Below are 19490 nucleotides of genomic sequence, written 5' to 3'. Positions count from 1 at the left end.
TACTCTATTTCTCCTTTGGAAGGACGATGATTCATCTCTTAGATCATTGATGTAAGACATCAAGATACAGTATACAGGCAACTCATTACTGAATGAGTTGACTGAATGACTCATCGAGAACATCTAGTTGGTAATTATACTTAACTGTCAAATAGAAGTTCTCAAGTGATATAGTACATAGTAGTCTCATGACCTGAGGCATGAGTGTAATATCTTACATGTCAGTATAGGTGTACTTAGACTTTTACCTAAGCACAGTTCTCATCGAGTTGTGCATAACGGTTCTTGTTGGGTACATCCCGAGGCATAAGTAGATATTGAGATGCCAAGATGGGATTCGTCTCTCCCAGTATAGGGGGTTGATGTCATAAGCTTATTTGATATAACTATAACCTAGAAATCCTTGGCCGAGGTAAATAAGATAAACTGATTGTCACTTTGATCTTATAGGTTATGAGTTTAATATCAACAAACACTAATTGAGCAATTAGGGTTTGACAGTTTTCTACCCTAGGCTTAATAGTTTGACGAAGAGACCGGACTGTACGACATTATCACTGAGTGGTCCTGATAAAATTGTGTAAGCATCTTGCAGACATTTATCACAACTTATACCCGGGTAGTTTTCATGTGTAGCTAGCACCTCTGTTGTACTTGTGGATATGATCCACTGCCGAGTCTTAAAGTTGGGCCCTAGAGTCACACCAAGTGCGTACTTGAATCCTATAAAATATAAATTTATAGAGTAATGTGTATGATTGATACATACATGATTTTCACCGAATACGCATAAACGGTTATATGTATCGGTAAAATCAGAATGCTATGTTGTCACGCCCCGCTTCCCAAAATACACGGGAACCGGAACGTGAACAAGCCCGCGACGTATTAGATCAAGGAGAGTAAATAAAAACATTTCTCCTCAACCTAATACGCTAAGCGTCTAGAAATAAATACAATACGAAGTCACAGGTCCCCGATCACACATAGCAAGAATATAAAGACAACCCAGAATAAGAAATAAACATATCATCAATGGTAAATCATCCCAGACATAAAATATGGTCCAACATACGCCTTATATTACAAAATAGTCAACTAGAAATAAGAAATACATAGTCCATAAGAAAATACTGTTAAAATACTAAGTCCATCATCAACTAGAAGAAAGTCGGTATAAAGAGTTTTAGTGTCAACTACTACTGACGGAATAAAACACTACGCTTCAGCTGGTTCTTCTACTCCTTCTGCAAGACACCCCTGCCTAAGAATCTTTCTGGCTCCTGTACGATCCGCGTACTGAGGCTGCTCATCTCCTAAATCTGACGTACACCCAGAAATAGGAGTACGTCAGCGTGTTGAAACACACGGGCAAGATCCCCCAAGGCAGGAACAAATACAATAATAGTAATGATAAAACATGCGTAGTCAATGCTATAACAGAAATAGAAATAGAACATGTGATGATAATAATAACATTAGAGGCATGCAACTGGAATACTAATAATCAGAAGAATCTAAAAATCAATCAAGTAACAAATCAATGCAGGTAGCGATCAGAAACCATCAAGCAACAAGGTCATACACTAGATGGAATTAATACTTAAAAATCTACAACTCGAGACGTAGTACGTCGAGTGAAATAATCCAAACAAGGAAACCCTCATGTATATACCATATGTCTCAAATTATAGATAATTAAATACTAATCCCGATCTATGTATGAAAGGAGTACAACCGGCCTATATCTCACAAGAATCATACTTAGCCAAGAATCGATGCCATGTAACTAACTATCACATCACTCATCTCAAATAATCAACAATCTGAATATCCCTGCTCCTCAGACCCACCCCAGGCCGAAACAAGGCGCTGACGCGAGCCTGGAAAATAAATAATAATCTCGATATCACCTCACCTCAGACCCACCCCAGGCCGAAACAAGACACTGGTGCGAGCCTGGAAAATAATCAACAATCACAATATCACATCACCTCAGACCCACCCCAGGCCGAAACAAGACACTGGCGCGAGCCTGGAAAATACATCAACAATCTCATATCACAACTCCTCGGACCCACCCCGGTGACTACACAAACTTCACCAGCGCGAGCCCGGAATATACATCAACAATCACAACCTCAGACCCACCCCAGGCCGAAACAAGGCACTGGCGCGAGCCTGGAAAACAATCAATAATCATAACCGCTCACATGGACCAAGACTTCTCACCTTAATTCTCATAATTCCAAGTCAACTATACCCGAGATTCTAGATCCTAACTGTGTCATACAGGTCACTATAGTCAGGTACTTCTCATGATTCTTAACATGGAATAATAAACGTAATTACGTTAAGCGTCAAAGTCATAAAGTGTGAACAGGGCGTCATGATCACATGTAAGAAACATACGAAAGTAAAACTACTATTAACAATGCAAGATGAAACTACCATTATAAAATTCCAAGAATAATTTACTTTAAAAATTATCTCACATTATAAAATTCTAGAATAACCTTCTTAAAATATATTTTATTATTCTTTATAAACAGTAATACTTTTAATTTTATAAATAATCTAAAATACTCTTTTTCTAATAATCTAAAATACTCTTTTTCTTAAAATAATATTCTTTTAATCATAACAATTATTCAAAAATACTCCTTATCCCAGGTAAATTATTTTCTCGGAATAATTCCTTTTAAAATATTTTCCTCATTATAAATAAATCTAAAAATACTCTATAAATATATTCTTCTTTTCAACAACACGAAATTAACCATAAACTATATTTTTGACATACCTATTCATCGTTTCGCAGAATATATTCACCGCAAAATTATCAACAACCACACAATTAAAATCATATCAACACAAACTAATCTACACATATACGTAATAAATTCATAATTGAGATAAAAATATAAATTAACAAGACAACGGCAAGAGGGATCTTGCCTACGAGATGGTGCGGATCTGTCGAGCGGTTGCCGGCGAGGAGGAGGTGTTCGACGACGTCGTCGGGGCTGCTCGGGGTGTGGGTGGTCGGATCTGGCCGAGGCGGAGCGGCTGACGGGGTTGAACGGCGCTGTGAGGAGGTCGACGGCGGGACGGTCGGTGGCGCTGGCGGCTGCAGGCTGTCGTGGTCTCTGAGGTGCTGGCGGAGGCCGAACGGCGGAGGAGGAGCGCGGGGACGGGCGCGGGTCGAGGGCGGTTCGAGCTCGGGTGCGGGGCGGTTTGGGTGGTCGGGTTCGGTGCTGGGAGGAAGAAGAAGAAGAAAGAAATGGGTTTCTTTGGGTGAACTGATGGAGAGAGAGAGGAGGAGGAGAGAGGGTGTACGGGTATGCTTGAAATAAGAGGAGAGAGAGGATTGGAGAGAGAGAGGATTGGAGAGAGAGAGGATATGCACGTGATTTGGGGGGAGAAAATCAAGGGAGTAAATAGGAAATAGTTAAAAGGTGATTAGGGAATTGATTGAGGAAAATTTTGGAAGGAATTCAAATTCAAATGAGAAAATAAGAGAGGGAAAATTCGAAAATCTCACCTAATATTCTGAATTATTTTAATAATTAATAATTAACCAAAAATCTTTTTATTAATATTTATATACTAATGTACTATACTCAAGTTTACATCAATAATAACAAGGTCATTAATAATATTAATCACCAAATGATTATATATAAAAATCACTAAACCGTAAATTAATATTTAGCAGAATTAAAAATACAAGACTATATATTTTATTATTTATTTATTTTGAAAACTCAGAAAATTCTAGAAATTAGGAAAAGTATTAATAAAATATTTTAAATACGAGAAAATTTTATTTAAATACGTATCAAAATTCTCAGTTGTTACATATGTGCTTAAGAAATGAATTCCAGTATTTTTCCCATAAAGTTAACTTTTAGTCAACTTGTTGACTTTTGGTCAACTCATTGACTTTTTGGTCATATGATGACTTATTAATTAATGATTAGAAAATTATAAAATACCGTATTGATGTGGTATTTTCATTTATGAAATAAGAACTTCATTATACCTTGATTAATGAGTCATGAGATGGGTCATTAAGGTGGTATGGTTTGGGAACATGATTTTAGCACATAGTTTTGATTCTTCATGATTCATTGCATGACTCATGAGATGAGTCATTGCATGACTCATGAAAGAATCATTGTTTTGATGACTCATGGTGTGACTCATAGGATGAGTCATTCATGTCATGACATATTCTTCCTCTATAAATATGAGCTCTCTTTCTTCTTTCATGGTTAATGAAAAAAATGAAATAAAGGGTTTATTCATAGTTGCTTTCCATAAAAGAAAAAGAAGAGAGATCTACCTCTTACTAAACTCTAGCAATCTTTGAGTAAGAGGAAGTAGTAGGATTTTAAAGTACCCCGGGGTGGATATCTTGCATTGTGTCTCAAGAAGACTCCGATTTTATCAAGCTCACTTTAAGACTTGGAGATCCACTACGAGGAGATTTACTACTACAAGGAATAAGAGTTAGGGGTTGTTCGATCTTTCATCGAATCATGCTTCAAAAGTATGACTTTATAACCCTTGTATGCTCTCTTTAATATAGGGATTATGTTAGATTTAATTAGGATGGTCCTATTATGTATTTCATGCTCTCTACATGCTTAGCATAATTATACATACAGTATTCCGCTGCGTAATTTGCATGTAATTAGCATGAATTTCTTTCAGTTTCTTGGCTATGTCCTTCTTCTGCATCTTTTGTGCCGTTTGCATAAGAATTCGCGCGTGCGCAAGCAGTGCGTGGCGCTTCTGGATGCATTCCTCAAGGGTTAAACGGGTCCTTCTGACTTCGATCCATTCATTCGTTGAGGACTTGGAGGGTTGGTCATTCGTCCGTTGTTGGGGCGCTCGACGCTCCTTGAATTTCAGATCCGCTTCATAGCGGATCCTATCTACAGGCTCCAAAGCCTTAGCGAATTGATGCGCGAGGCGTTGGCGCTGCCTTTGACGAGCTCTTTTTGATAAAGTAGGCGCGCCTTCAGTACTCAACTCCTTGATTGAGGAGGAGTTCAGATCTGCAGATCCGGTCTTGTTGGAGGCCAGAGGGGTGTTGCATGGCGTGATTACGATAGCAATGGGGATGTTAATCTTCCTGCACTTGCGAATGGAGGAGGATCTGGAGGAGGAGGACGACAGATACTCATTGAACTTCTTATGGTCGAACTCTTACTCGATCTCCTCGTCAACCGGGATCCGGATCCATGGTTGTGGCAAGATAGCTTCGGCAGCAAAGCTATTGACTCCCACTATGGTCGCCAGCGTGTTTGGGTCAAAAGTTGAATTCTTCATTGCCATTGAATCTATTACAACTTTGGTTGTTACAATAAACTCAAATAAACAAGAAAAGGTCGATGTTTTTATAAGATCTCCTTATACAATAAAAATACAAAAAAGTACAACTCTTGTCAAACAGTATAACGGACATTTATCACCCGCTGCTTGCGTGGGATCTTTACCTGTGCCGGGGACGTTGATATCCATGGACCGCCGTGGATCAGATCCGGTTGACAGATTATGGAATCAAAGCTCATACTTCACGAAGAAAGTATTCACTGCAGTAATAATCTCGACCAAGCGAGATTACGGCTCTTCTCGAGATTAAGACTAAGCTTAAATCCGGAGGAATATGGTACATGTCTCAGATCTCTCGAACTCCACTCTTTATGCACAGAAACTCGCTAAGATCTGCTAACCCTCACTGGAAATTCGTGGCTCCACTCTCTAATTCGGCAGCGTTTCTCCCTCTTGATCTCCTCGCCAACCGGGATCCGGATCCATGGTTGCGGTACGATAGCTTCGGCAGCGAAGCTATTGGCTCCACTGTGGTCGCCAGCGTATTTGGGTCAAAAGTTGATGTTTTTATTATCATCGAATCTATTACAACTTTGGTCGTTACAATAAACTCAAATAAACAAGAAAAGGTCGATGTTTTTATAAGATCTTCTTATACAATGAAAATACAAAAAAGTACAACTCTTGTCAAATAGCGCAACGGACGTTTATCACCCGCTGCTTGCGTGTGATCTTTGCCTGTGCCGGGGATGTTGATATCCGTGAACCGTCACGGATCAGATCCGGTTGACAGATTATGGAATCAAAGCTCCTACTTCACGAAAGAAGTATTCGCTGTAGCGATAATCTCGACCAAGCGAGATTACGGCTCTTCTCGAGATTGTAGGCGTATAAAATTGCCTATAGGTCCCTTAGCACAGCTCGACGCCGATTTAACAAACGGACCACCGGGCGACGTATCCAAACAAGACCGTTAGCTCGCCAACGCTGAAGCCAAGCTATACGCAACGGAGCAGGTTAACGAGGCGACAAATCGCACCCAAGCATTGGAATGCATCCACTCGCACGCGGAATCAAACCAATGTTTAGGTGAATCACCGAGTCATCTAAACAAGAGCGAACTCGGATGAATCACGATCAAATCAACATCAATTCCGGACTCAAATTCAGAAGTTGGTTTACTGCCATATCAGGAACCCGACTCACTGCCAAATCTGGAATCAAGTCAAAGAGTCGTTGCCAAGTCAATCAACCACACAAGAGAACCAGAACCGGAAACAAAGGACGAAACGGACAAACACCCGGGGACTCGGCCGAAACCGAACCACCCCAGGGTGGCTCGGCCCAAGCCGAGCCACCCTGAGGTGGCTCGGCCAAGGCCGAGCCACCCATGGGTGGCTAGGCTCAGAACTGTGCAAATGCACAGTTCTGAGTGCCTATAAATAGGCCTTGTGCTCATTTGTTTCAGAGGTTGGAAATTTTGGAGAGAGGCGAAGCCCTGCTGGATTGAAGACTCAGATCTAAAAAAGATCACAACTTTGAAGGCTTGGAGACTTGGACTTTCAGATCCGGTGCTCGGCGATCACCAACGCCAAATAAGGCAGGAGTTCGAGAGGATTGGATTTGAGATCTACACGATCACACTCCGGATCTAAGCTTGGTTCTTAGATCCCGAGATTCGAGCGGTTGTTTCCTTGGTGAAACAATCCCTCCCGGCTATTATTCCCTTGGTGGAATATTACCCGTCATATCGTGTAGATCCGACCGGATCGAGATCACGCGGTGGTCCACGGCAAATAACCCCGGCGCAGGCAAAGAACCCACCAAAGCGAGCGACCGCAAAACAGGAGCTCGCGATTAGTTCGACAAATAAGGAAAATTGTAATCTTTACTTTGTTTTCTTTGATTTTTCATTGTAACCGGATCTTATAAAAAGACCGGATCTTTGTAACGCATAAAGTTGTTAACTGAGATAGCAATGATATCAACAATGAAGAAAGCTACGATTTTTCCCGCGAACAATCTGGCGACCACAGTGGGAGCCAACAGCTTTACTGCCGAAGCTGTCGCGTCGCAGCCGCGGATCCCGATCCCGGTCGAGGAGGAGGTCGAGTACGAATTCGACCAACAAAAGTTCGAGGAGTATCTGTCATCCTCGTCCGAATCCACCTCCCCTCGCAAGTCCAAGTCTCCAAAGCTCTCTTCCAAGAGAAAACTTCGTTGGTACGAAGAAGTTGAAGCTGCCAACGAAGATCTCGCCCCGTTTGATGCCGAAGCTGCATCGGGTGAGATCTCTCCTTCCAACCAGGTCAGATCTGCTCTGGCCGAATCTTCCGTTGCCGAGGGCGTAGTGACTCTCTCAAAGAGAGCCCGCCAAAGGCAACGTCAGCGCCTTGCGAAACAAATCGCAAAGGCAATGGAATCTGTGGACGGGATCCGTTACAACACGGATCTGAAGAACAGAAGAGGCGAACGACCTCAACAACCAATGAATGGCAACTCCTCCAAGCCACCAACGAACGAATGGATCCGTGTCAAACGGAACCGTTCAACGCTGGAGGATCGCATTCAGAAGCGCCGCGCACTCTCAGCACAAGCACGAGCTCAAGTTCAAGAAGCCCGTAGAAGGTGGCAGAATGGAGTAGCCAAGAAATCACCACTAACTCACAAAATATGGAGGCCAAAGTCCAAAGTGGTGAGTCAGGCCGAGGATCGACCTTTACAGCCTTCAAAACGAGTTCAACCTCCCGAACCATCCCGAGGAAGGAGGTCAATCTTGGAGCGCCTCGGTCCAATTCCCGACGAGCGCAACGAAGTCCATGAACGCTCGGGCCCGATGAAGAGGCTCCGAACTAATCAACATGCTGGGGGTCGACACAACCCTCAACATGACAAAGAGTTTACGGCACCCAAGCGCACTACCTTGCGCATCGAAGTTCGGGAGCCCGCTGAGAATTCATGTCTACAAAGGCGTGTTTCGAGGCGAGTGACTCTCGGAAGTCCAAATAAGGCAGTTTGCTCTCAGAAGGAAACGTTGTCATCCGAGGATGATAACGTTATACCTGGGAAATCATGCCAACACGCGATAGGTTACTCCGATCAAATGGACGAGTTGTACTATCGTGCTGGGGGTACGAACAAAACAAGAAAAAGAAGCCCTCAAGGGCTCGAAACTCAGTGCCCATGTGCCAAGCTCATTCGGGTAGTACTGTCTCAATGCAACTGCATCAAGGGAGTCCCCGAGAGAATTTCAGTGTTCGAAAGGCTCGGCACCGAAACGCCAAAACCAAGGCATAGGCGCTTCCGGCAAAGAAGAACAGTGGTTAAGGATGGAGAATTTCCGAAGGTCACCGCCAACATGACCAGCAAAGAGACATCGACACAGATTGATCTCAAATCGTTTCTGGAAGCGTCCCGGCGTGTAACCCGTCTGCAGTCCGGAGCCATCGCACGAGGAACTTATGGTAGGGTTCGGATAAGATTGCCTTCGGAAGATGAAGAATCGGATTCCTGCTCTGCTGTCGCATCGGACAATACAGTGTCCAGCGAAGGACAACCCCGCGAGTCATTCATGATAGGCGCGGAAGAAATGGCCAAAATGCTTGAAGACGCTTTGGCTAAGCAGAAAGAAAGTTTTAAATTCGAGATGGAGACGGCCATGCAGCAGATGAGAGAGATGCATGAACAGCAAATCCAAGCATTCAGGAACCAACAAGGTGAACCAAGCCACCGTAACCAGGTTGCTCAGGAAAAGGAGCACGCGGATGGGGATGAAGCTCACAATGCCAATAACCCTCCCATCAATGCAGGGGGTGGTAGTGAGGATGCCAACGGGGATACAAGTGAAGACTTGAAGATCAAAAGCCTCGAGAGTAAAATCAATACGTTGCTGTCTGCTCAAGAGGTAAAGAAAACGGGCATTCCTTGTCCATACCCGAGGGAATGGGAATCAATCCCCTATCCGGCGAAGTTTAGTCTAATCAACTTCACGCCGTTCGATGGAAGGGGTTCCCCCACCCAGCATTTGATTTATTTCAAATCGCACCTGGGTGCTATCTCTGGGAACGAGCCTCTGATGGTGCGGTCATTCGTCGGCACTCTTCGCGGAGCTGCCTTCGATTGGTATCGTCGCCTCAAGCCAGGAAGCGTGAACAGCTGGGATGACATGGAGACGAAGTTCCTTGCAAATTTCTTCGACGACGACACCGAGATCTCTATCGGATCGTTGCTCGACGAGAAACAAAAAGACGGGGAGTTAGTCGACACCTTCGTCAAAAGGTTCCGGAACAAGGCGATGAATTGCCGGGACCCGATCACCGAGGAATTCATTCTCCAGACTTGCCACAACAACCTCGCATTGGACGTATTGGAGGCAATGGGGACAGCACCGTCTGACACTTGGAAGGATCTGAAGGTGCGCGGTGAACAAGCCGAACGCTTCCTTAAAAGGAAGAAGGCCGAAAGGAACCAACCGACGGTTAATCTGCTGGACTCAAACTTCGCTTCCCGTGGTAAGGGCAAAGCACCTGCAGCTGCTGGTGGTGCTAATCAAGCGTCACAACAGCAATCCCGAAGGCAGCAGAAGACTTCGGGTCCGAGACTCCAGAGAGAGTATTCCTTCAAGGACGAAGACGTTCCAACCATCTTCGAATCGCTCCTCGAAGGCAACAAGATCAAGCTACCACCTATCACGAATCAGGAGGAAGCTGATAACACTACGGACCCAAAGTACTGTGCATACCACAGAAGGGTTGTTCATCCCACCAAGGATTGCTTTGCTCTCAGGAATAGCATTCAGACCTTGGTCGAAGCCGGCGTTATAACGCTAAGGTAAGCCAAATAAAAACGGCAAAACTCCGACCGGTATAAGAGTATAAACTGCTTCCTGACACTCCAAAGAGTATACGAGTATAAACTGTTTCTCAATCCTCCGACCGGTATAAGAGGTTAAACTACTCCCTGATACTCCAATAGGTATATGAGTCTAAACTGTTTCCCCACTTTTGACGGGAAGTTCCTGGAGAATATTAAGCTAATATTCTTAAGGATAACCCGGTTAGTTAACTGATAATAATGTCCGAACCAGTTCCGCAGAGGAAACTGGGGGTGGACGATTTATGTAACGGGAAGTTCCCAAAACCACAGCAATGTAATGAATAAGGACTCCCATTCAAGTTCTCACTGTGTCTGTGCACTCAACACTCTCTCTGTTAGAGTCTGGACGTAAAGTTCCTGATTGGTCAAACCTTCTTACAGTTAGGACCACAGTCAAAATCCCCTCTCGATTCTCCCAATGAACGAGAGGTCCACAAATCAAGCGATCAAACCTTCCTACAGTTAGGATCGTCTTAAACCTTCCATTCGGTCAAACCTTTCTACAGTTAGGACCAAAACCAAAAACCCCTCTCGATTCCTCCAATGAACGAGAGGTCCACTTTCAAATCGAGTGATCAAACCTTCCTACAGTTAGGGTCACCTCAAACCTCCCACTTGGTCAAACCTTCCTACAGTTAGGACCAAAACCACGATTCATTCTCGATAAACGAGAAATTCATCTTTAGTTCGATAATCAAACCTTCCGACAGTTAGGGTTATCCGAATCTTTTTGATTCTCGGAGTGGAGATCCCACTCTTAGTTTCACCTTTCCGGATTCTGGGGGTGGAGATCCCACCTCGAGTCTCCTTTCCTTCTTTGTTCGGGGAATAGAATATAAAATTCTTCCTTCCCCATACCAATCCTTTTCGAAGAATTCAGGATTCATCCTAGGAAGTTTATCCCGAATCCTAAGCAGGGATAAGTCTGCGCCTAACACGCGCTGCCGGTTTAGTCTTTTTTCTGCACAAAAAGACACCAGAGTTCGATTCTGGGGTATTCTATCCTGAAACCTAAGCAAGGATAAGTCTGCGCCTGACACGCGCTGCCGGTCAGTTCTTAACCGTTTAAAAAGAACACCCGTTCACATATTCAACATTGTGACAGGTTGTTATTAATAACACCAAAATCCATGCCTTACACGCATGGGGAATTTCATCCTGAATCCTAAGAAAGGATATGCCGACGCCTAACACGCGTCGCCGGTTTAGTCTTTCCCCGTAGAAAAAGACACCAGAGTTCGATTCTGGGGTATTTTATCCCGAAGCCTAAGGAGGGATAAGTCAACGTTTAATACACGTTGCTGGGTAGCCTATTCCCATGACAACGGCGAAGTCTATGTATTCAAAGTCATAGCAACAAGTCTTAGAGGATTCAGTCTCTAAGCACAACGTTACATGCGGAACGGATTTAGACAATTCGCATGCTAGCCCGACTCAAACGGTAGTCGGTAAAGGTTAATCAAATCCGTTAAAGGCTTGGGGTTAGCCAAAAATCCTAAAGTCAGCGCCTAACACGCGTCGCCGGGTAGTCTATTCCCGTGAGAAAGACGAAGTCTACGTATTCGAAGTCGTAGCATCAAGTCTAAGGGAGTTCATTCCTTTAGCACAACGTCACATGCGGAACGGACTTAAGACAATCCGCATGTAAGCCCGATTCAAACGGTAATCGGTAAAAGCATGACAAATCCGTTGAGGGCTGAGGATTTGCCAAAAATCCTAAGTCAACGTCTGATACACGTTGCTGTTTAGTCTTTTCACAGGAGAAAGACGAAGTCTACGTATTCAATATCGTAGCACTAAAAGAGTTAACTCTTTTAGCATAACGTCACATGCGGAACGGACTTAAAACAATCCGCATGCTAGCCCGACTCAAACGGTAGTCGGTAAAGGCGCATCAAACCCGTTGATGGCTGAGGATTTGCCAAAAATCCTATAAATATGCGAGTCATTGACGCATCAACTTTATGAGTTGGTCTCGTGACTCGAGCATCCAACGACCTTGGGATAAGATCCATGCTCCAATTCCTTAAGAGCTTAAACCGTGTGTACTCCAGCAGACGTACGAGTATAAACTGTGTCAAATGCCGAACAGTGCATCATAATGAAGCCTGGACGCCGGACAACGCGTCGCAATGAAGCTCAAACGCCAGACAACGCGTTATAGATGAAGATTCAACGCAGTCAATCGATGATAAGTTCTGTGTTGAAGCAGCAAACTCGAGCCAAAAAGTCAAGAAATCAAGAATCGACTTCAAGTTCAAATTCCAACAACGGTCAGACAATAAATGCAGCACCGGAACCCCTACAGGCATTCTACAAAGCACTGAATAGCCTGAAGGAATTGAAGGAATCCAGAACAGAAGTCATTCCAGAGTCCCGTTACACCGACTGAAGGTTGGGGCAATCACATCCAAAGTATTCCAGACTCTTCTATAAAAGAATGAGACTGAAATACTTTGGAGGGGGTATCTGTAGGCGTATAAAATTGCCTATAGGTCCCTTAGCACAGCTCGACGCCGATTTAACAAACGGACCACCGGGCGACGTATCCAAACAAGACCGTTAGCTCGCCAACGCTGAAGCCAAGCTATACGCAACGGAGCAGGTTAACGAGGCGACAAATCGCACCCAAGCATTGGAATGCATCCACTCGCACGCGGAATCAAACCAATGTTTAGGTGAATCACCGAGTCATCTAAACAAGAGCGAACTCGGATGAATCACGATCAAATCAACATCAATTCCGGACTCAAATTCAGAAGTTGATTTACTGCCATATCAGGAACCCGACTCACTGCCAAATCTGGAATCAAGTCAAAGAGTCGTTGCCAAGTCAATCAACCACACAAGAGAACCAGAACCGGAAACAAAGGACGAAACGGACAAACACCCGGGGACTCGGCCGAAACCGAACCACCCCAGGGTGGCTCGGCCAAAGCCGAGCCACCCCAGGGTGGCTCGGCCAAGGCCGAGCCACCCTGAGGTGGCTCGGCCAAAGCCGAGCCACCCCAGGGTGGCTCGGCCAAGGCCGAGCCACCCTGAGGTGGCTCGGCCAAAGCCGAGCCACCCCAGGGTGGCTCGGCCAAGGCCGAGCCACCCTGAGGTGGCTCGGCCAAAGCCGAGCCACCCCAGGGTGGCTCGGCCAAGGCCGAGCCACCCTGAGGTGGCTCGGCCAAGGCCGAGCCACCCATGGGTGGCTAGGCTCAGAACTGTGCAAATGCACAGTTCTGAGTGCCTATAAATAGGCCTTGTGCTCATTTGTTTCAGAGGTTGGAAATTTTGGAGAGAGGCGAAGCCCTGCTGGATTGAAGACTCAGATCTAAAAAAGATCACAACTTTGAAGGCTTGGAGACTTGGACTTTCAGATCCGGTGCTCGGCGATCACCAACGCCAAATAAGGCAGGAGTTCGAGAGGATTGGATTTGAGATCTACACGATCACACTCCGGATCTAAGCTTGGTTCTTAGATCCCGAGATTCGAGCGGTTGTTTCCTTGGTGAAACAATCCCTCCCGGCTATTATTCCCTTGGTGGAATATTACCCGTCATATCGTGTAGATCCGACCGGATCGAGATCACGCGGTGGTCCACGGCAAATAACCCCGGCGCAGGCAAACAACCCACAAAGCGAGTGACCGGATAACAGGAGCTCGCGATTAGTTCGACAAATAAGGAAAAAATTGTAATCTTTACTTCGTTTTCTTTGATTTTTCATTGTAACCGGATCTTATAAAAAGACCGGATCTTTGTAACGCATAAAGTTGTTAACTGAGATAGCAATGATATCAACAATGAAGAAAGACATAATTTTTCCCGCGAACAGAGATTAAGACTAAGCTTAAATCCGGAGGAATAGGGTTCGGGTTTCAGATCTTTCGAACTCCACTCTTTATGCACAGGAACTCGCTAAGATCTGCTAACCCTCGCTGTAAATTCGTGGCTCCACTCTCCAATTCGGCAGCGTTTCGCCCTCTTGATCTCCTCCCCTCTGAAATGAGCTCCTAGGCCTGTATTTATAGGCTTCGATTGGGGGGGTTTCGGATAAGAATGATGGATTTGATCATATCTTCAGTTAATAACGGCCTAACCATGTTTGTGGATGATATTAAGTCAGTTGAGAACCCCTGGAACAGATAAATCCCGAGAAAACCGCTCAAAACTGTCGAAAACACGTCCGGGGGTCAAAAAAGCGCGACGAGCCCTGCTGACCTGCGGAGGGCACGGGTCGGCCAGTCCCGTCCAGCGCCGGCGCGGGTCCGTCGCCTCTGCCGAACTTCTTTTTTTGGTGCTTTGCTTTTCAGGACTTATACTTTTTACCGTTTTGTGTACTTGCGTGTTGACCGACGGGCACGAACTGATTAACGTGCGTGAGCTGATGGACGCGCGCATGTTGACCGATGCGCGCATTCGGATAATTGTAGGTGGCTAGTGAGCGCACGATACACAGTTGGTTCGCCATTCTGGCTCATGCTCTTGTCAGCGTCAGATAATCCTCCTAGCCTCGGATAACGACGTTTGTCATCTTCTCTTCGTCTCGAGCTGTGTGCGGACACCTATAGGCATTTTTAGACACCTACACCGATGCAGTACCCTAGGCAATACTGAGCTATGCCCATCAACGGTACCCATGCAAACATATGCAACTCTAACTTGTCGTTTCCTATCGTGACGAAACCAACACATGAGGCTACACACCCCCAAGGGTCCTTGTGTGCTCAAACCCTACACGTACACCTCATGGTTGTGCACGTGTATGGACGTACGAGACCATGCATCTTGTCCACAACTATGCCTACATAACAATAAATGCGTGTGGAAAACATGGAGAAATCAGTCATTGTATCATGACAATTTCAGGGAATTGACAGGGAGTCACCGGTAACTAATCCTAGAGTCACCGGGGACTGATCTGGCAAAGAATAGTCACTCAACAGCCTACTTCTGATCCGATTCCATCTCTCTCTCTCTAGGTGGGTAGTGGAGGATGGAATTATAAATGAAAAATCTACTCAGAGCTTGTGTAATCTAGTAGGTGAATTACAGCTTCAAGGATTGACGCTACACAAAGTAGCATGCATTAACACTAGTAAAAAGAGGTCCAGCCCCAACAGGTGTATAGAACCGTTGGGGCTGGTTTCACTTGCCCCAACGGTTTAAACTGTTGGGGCAAGTTGATTTAACCCAAACGCATGAGGGAGGGAAATTTCCCCCCATATTTTTGCCAAAAAAGAAAAAAATATTTCAGAAAATCCCCACAACCCACCGTTTTCTCTCTTGCCCCATATTTTTGCCAAAAAAGAAAAAAATATTTCAGAAAATCCCCACAACCCACCGTTTTCTCTCTTGATCTTTCTCTCTCGTCCGTTCTCTCTCTCTCTTCCTCTTTCTCCCTCGCTCTCTCTCATCAGAAACCAGCCCTAATCCCCACAAACCACCGCTCTCTCTCTCTCGCTCTCTATCGTCGCCGACTTCGGATTTCGCCGCAGACGTCGGATTTCGCCGCCGTCGTCGAGCCTGCTGCGCCTTCTCTGACCTAGGGGTTTTTGAACTCGCCGCTTCCGCCGGAGTTCGCCGCCTCAGTTAGAGTTCTCCGCCGCCATTGACCCCTGAAGTTCGCCGCCGACTTCGACACCGCAGTTTACCAACGAATCCCATCAAGAACCCTAGTTCTTCCTCCCCAATTCGGAGCTCGCCGCCTATCACTCTGAACTAGGGCTTCTTCTTCGAGATCAAGAACGGGAGTTCTCTGCACTTCCGCTTGTTCTCCAGGTAATTAAGAGTCCTGAAAAGATTTCTCTTTTTGCAGATTGATTATTGAGAGTAGATTTCTGAAATACATAAGCAAACCGGCATATATAAGCTTCGAAACATGTGATCTCTGGTTCCTTATAGCTAGTTACTAGGATTAGGTACTAATATTGCTTAATTTTCATTGAAAATGCTTGAATTAGACATTTGTCAAGGACATCATTATGAGATTCTCAACAAAGCTTGAAAAAACTAACAAGAAAATAACACCGACATGGGAGTATGCGGTAATATGGTAGAACATGGAAAGTAATTAGCTATGCCTCATCATCATACACGCATGGTAACAGATCTTCCAAAAAAAAGAGGGAAAAATTTTGTCAGTTTTAATGGCAATTTGTCAGTTTTAATCAGCCAGATGTATATTATTGTTACTTTCTATTCCAAGAACTTTGCATATCCCTATCTGACATTCTTCATGTTTCTTGAGCTAAACAAGGACATCTCTACTTAGTATGCTTATTACTTAGTTGTAGTGTGAAGAATTGTCAGTTTTATATTTTTTCTTCTCAAAAAATTGATGCCACAACCTTCTATTTATGTATCTGCATGGTTGTTCATAATTGACATGGTACTCTGCTTAAGGATCTTTTTTACATTGAATTATAATTTTGTGATGTGATGTCAAGAGTTGATATTAAGCTAAATTTAGTCATTATGAATTGGTATTGCATTTTATGAATGATATTTACCGGTTGCAATCCATTATAAATTAAATTAACCCGGTCTGTGTGCTTTGCAAAGTCTTGCTAAGCTAAATTGTACAATTTACTTTCTTGAAATTTGTTTATCTTTATTTTGATCATGCCACATTTTTAATGTGCTGAATTTACTTTCTAAGAGTTTTTATCGCTAACTTTGACTAATTTAGGTTGGTATGACACGTGACTATATTAGAGTTAAAGATTGGATGTATGTGAATCGTGAAAAACGCACAAAGCCTGAATTCATTGAAGGAGTTGCTTCTTTCATAAAATTTGCGCATGAACACGATAGGATCCAATATGGGATGATTCTTTGTCCGTGCAGTCATTGTGGGAATAGGCTGCATCGTAAGGAGGAAGATGTAGAACTTCACATTGTTAAGCATGGTTTTATTAAGGATTATACAATTTGGGTATATCACGGAGAAATCGTAGCTCCTAATATTGCCGATAATGAAGAAGAAGACAATGAAGAAAATTTATTTCCAGAAGAGGAGATGGAGGAAATGATAGAAGTTGCTTTTGGTGACTCCAATCTTGCTGAAGACTATCATCCTTCCGGTCAAGAACATGTAGATGAGTATGAGAAGTACATGAAAGATGCCAAAAGACCAATTTATGAGAATGCAAAATATTCCACACTATCATGGTTCGTTCAACTTTTCCAGATTAAATGCCTAAATAAATGGAGCAACAAGTCATTTACGATGCTTCTAAAATTCCTGAAAGATTCTATGCCTCTGGGGAACAATGTGCCTCAGAGCTGGTATGAAGCTAAAAGGATAATGTCAGATCTGGGTTTGAATTGTGAGAAGATTCATGCATGTCCTAATGATTGTGTGCTGTTCTGAAAAGAAAATTCTAAACTGAAAGAGTGCCCCAACTGTGGAGTTTCTAGATATAAGAAGAAAGCACATGCTAACAAGAATGACATACCAGTCAAGGTGGTACGATACTTTCCTGTGACACAGAGGCTGCAGAGGCTCTACAGGTGTAAGAAGACAGCGGTGGCAATGACTTGGCATGACCGTGCTATTCCAAGTGAACATGGTAAAATGAGTCATCCAAGAGATTCGCCAGCATGGAAGGATTTCGACAAGTTGCATACAACATTTAGTCGGGATCCCCGTAATATTAGGCTCGGACTAGCTAGCGATGGTTTTTGCCCCTTTAGTTTTAATGGCAATCCGCACAGTACATGGCCTGTTATAATGATGATATATAATCTTTCACCGTGGTTAGCGATGGATCAATCATACTTTCTGATGCCTCTTCTTATTGATGGGCCGAGTTCACCGGGAAACAATATCGACGTCTACCTTCGACCTCTCATCGATGAGTTACGATCTTTATTCGTTAATGGTGTAAAGACATATGATGCAGACAAAGGGGAAACATTCACGATGCGTGCAGCCTTAATGTGGACAATTAACGACTTTCCTGCATATGGAATGCTATCAGGTTATTCCGTACACGGTTATAAAGCATGTCCTTACTGTCATGCCGATACATCATCGACATGGTTGCCCTTTAGCAAAAAAATATGTTATTGCGGTCATCGACGTATGTTGGAAGAAGATCATCCTTATAGGGATGATACTGTTCACTTTGATGGTACTACAGAGCATAGAAAGGCTCCAACCCCCTTATCCGGAAAGGACATACTTGCTCAGTGGAATGTTTACGAAAATATAACTTTCGGAAAAGTAAAGGAAAGACATGAAAGACCACAATGATGGAATAAAAAAAGTATTTTCTTTGAATTGCCGTATTGGGAGACAAATATTGTTCGTCACAATCTGGACGTGATGCACATTGAGAAGGGAGTATCTGAGCACATACTTAACTTGCTTCTTTGTAAAGATGGAAAATCAAAAGACAACCTCCAAGCTCGGAGAGATTTGCAGCACTTTAACATTAGAAAAGAATTACATCCTGTACCTAAAGCTGGTAATCTGGGAAAATTTGTACTCCCCAATGCCGTTTATCATATGTCAAAATCAGGAAAAAAAAGTTTTTAGAGGTATTACATGAGCTGAAGGTTCCCACAGGCTTTTCAGGATCATTTAATAAGAAGATAAAGACTGTGAAAGGCAAGATCGATGGGTTGAAGAGTCATGATCACCATGTTATTATGCAACACCTTCTCCCACTATCCCTAAGGACTTCTCTTCCAGAATCCGTTGGTTTAGTGATCAATGAACTTTGCACATTCTTTAGAGAATTGTGTGCTAAAAATGTCGATGACAAGGAGCTAGAAAAGCTAGAGAAAGCGATACCTTTGATATTGTGCAAGCTTGAGAGGATTTTTCCACCGTCGTTCTTTGATATCATAATCCACTTGACTGTTCATCTTGCAAAAGAGGCTAGACTTGCAGGACCGGTACAATATAGGTGGATGTATCCTATAGAAAGGTAACTTTAAATTTCCAATTTAAGCCATTGATATAGTTTTTATCTGTACATTATTGTGTTTAGTAATTTAATGTGAGTTTTTGTAGGTACCTTTTGACTCTAAAAAATTATATACGAAATAGAAATCGGCCAGAGGGTTCTATTATGGAAGGTTATCTCTTGGAGGAAGTAACAACATTTTGTTCCCGTTATTTGGACGAAAATATATAGACAAAGCTCAATAGACCTGTGAGTATTCATGACGGAACATATGGCAAACCAACTTACACGACAATGGGACTCACATTTATTAATGATATACATAGCTTTATCCTCCTCAATAGCATATGCCTCGAGGAAGTTAGAG

The 19490-nt window shown here is 43.7% G+C and overlaps 1 protein-coding gene across 1 annotated transcript; it reads left to right on the top strand.

Moving 5' to 3' along the window:
* Positions 16903-18465, top strand: LOC109841600. Its single transcript, XM_020410557.1, has 2 exons — positions 16903-17527; positions 17585-18465. The coding sequence occupies exons 1-2, from the start codon at positions 16903-16905 to the stop codon at positions 18463-18465; spliced, it is 1506 nt and encodes a 501-aa protein (XP_020266146.1).

Source organism: Asparagus officinalis, chromosome 5 (assembly GCF_001876935.1).
Source record: "Asparagus officinalis chromosome 5, Aspof.V1, whole genome shotgun sequence".
Classification (NCBI taxonomy): domain Eukaryota; kingdom Viridiplantae; phylum Streptophyta; class Magnoliopsida; order Asparagales; family Asparagaceae; genus Asparagus; species Asparagus officinalis.
Note: the sequence above shows the minus strand (reverse complement) of the source record. Positions and strands in the feature narration are given on the sequence as shown.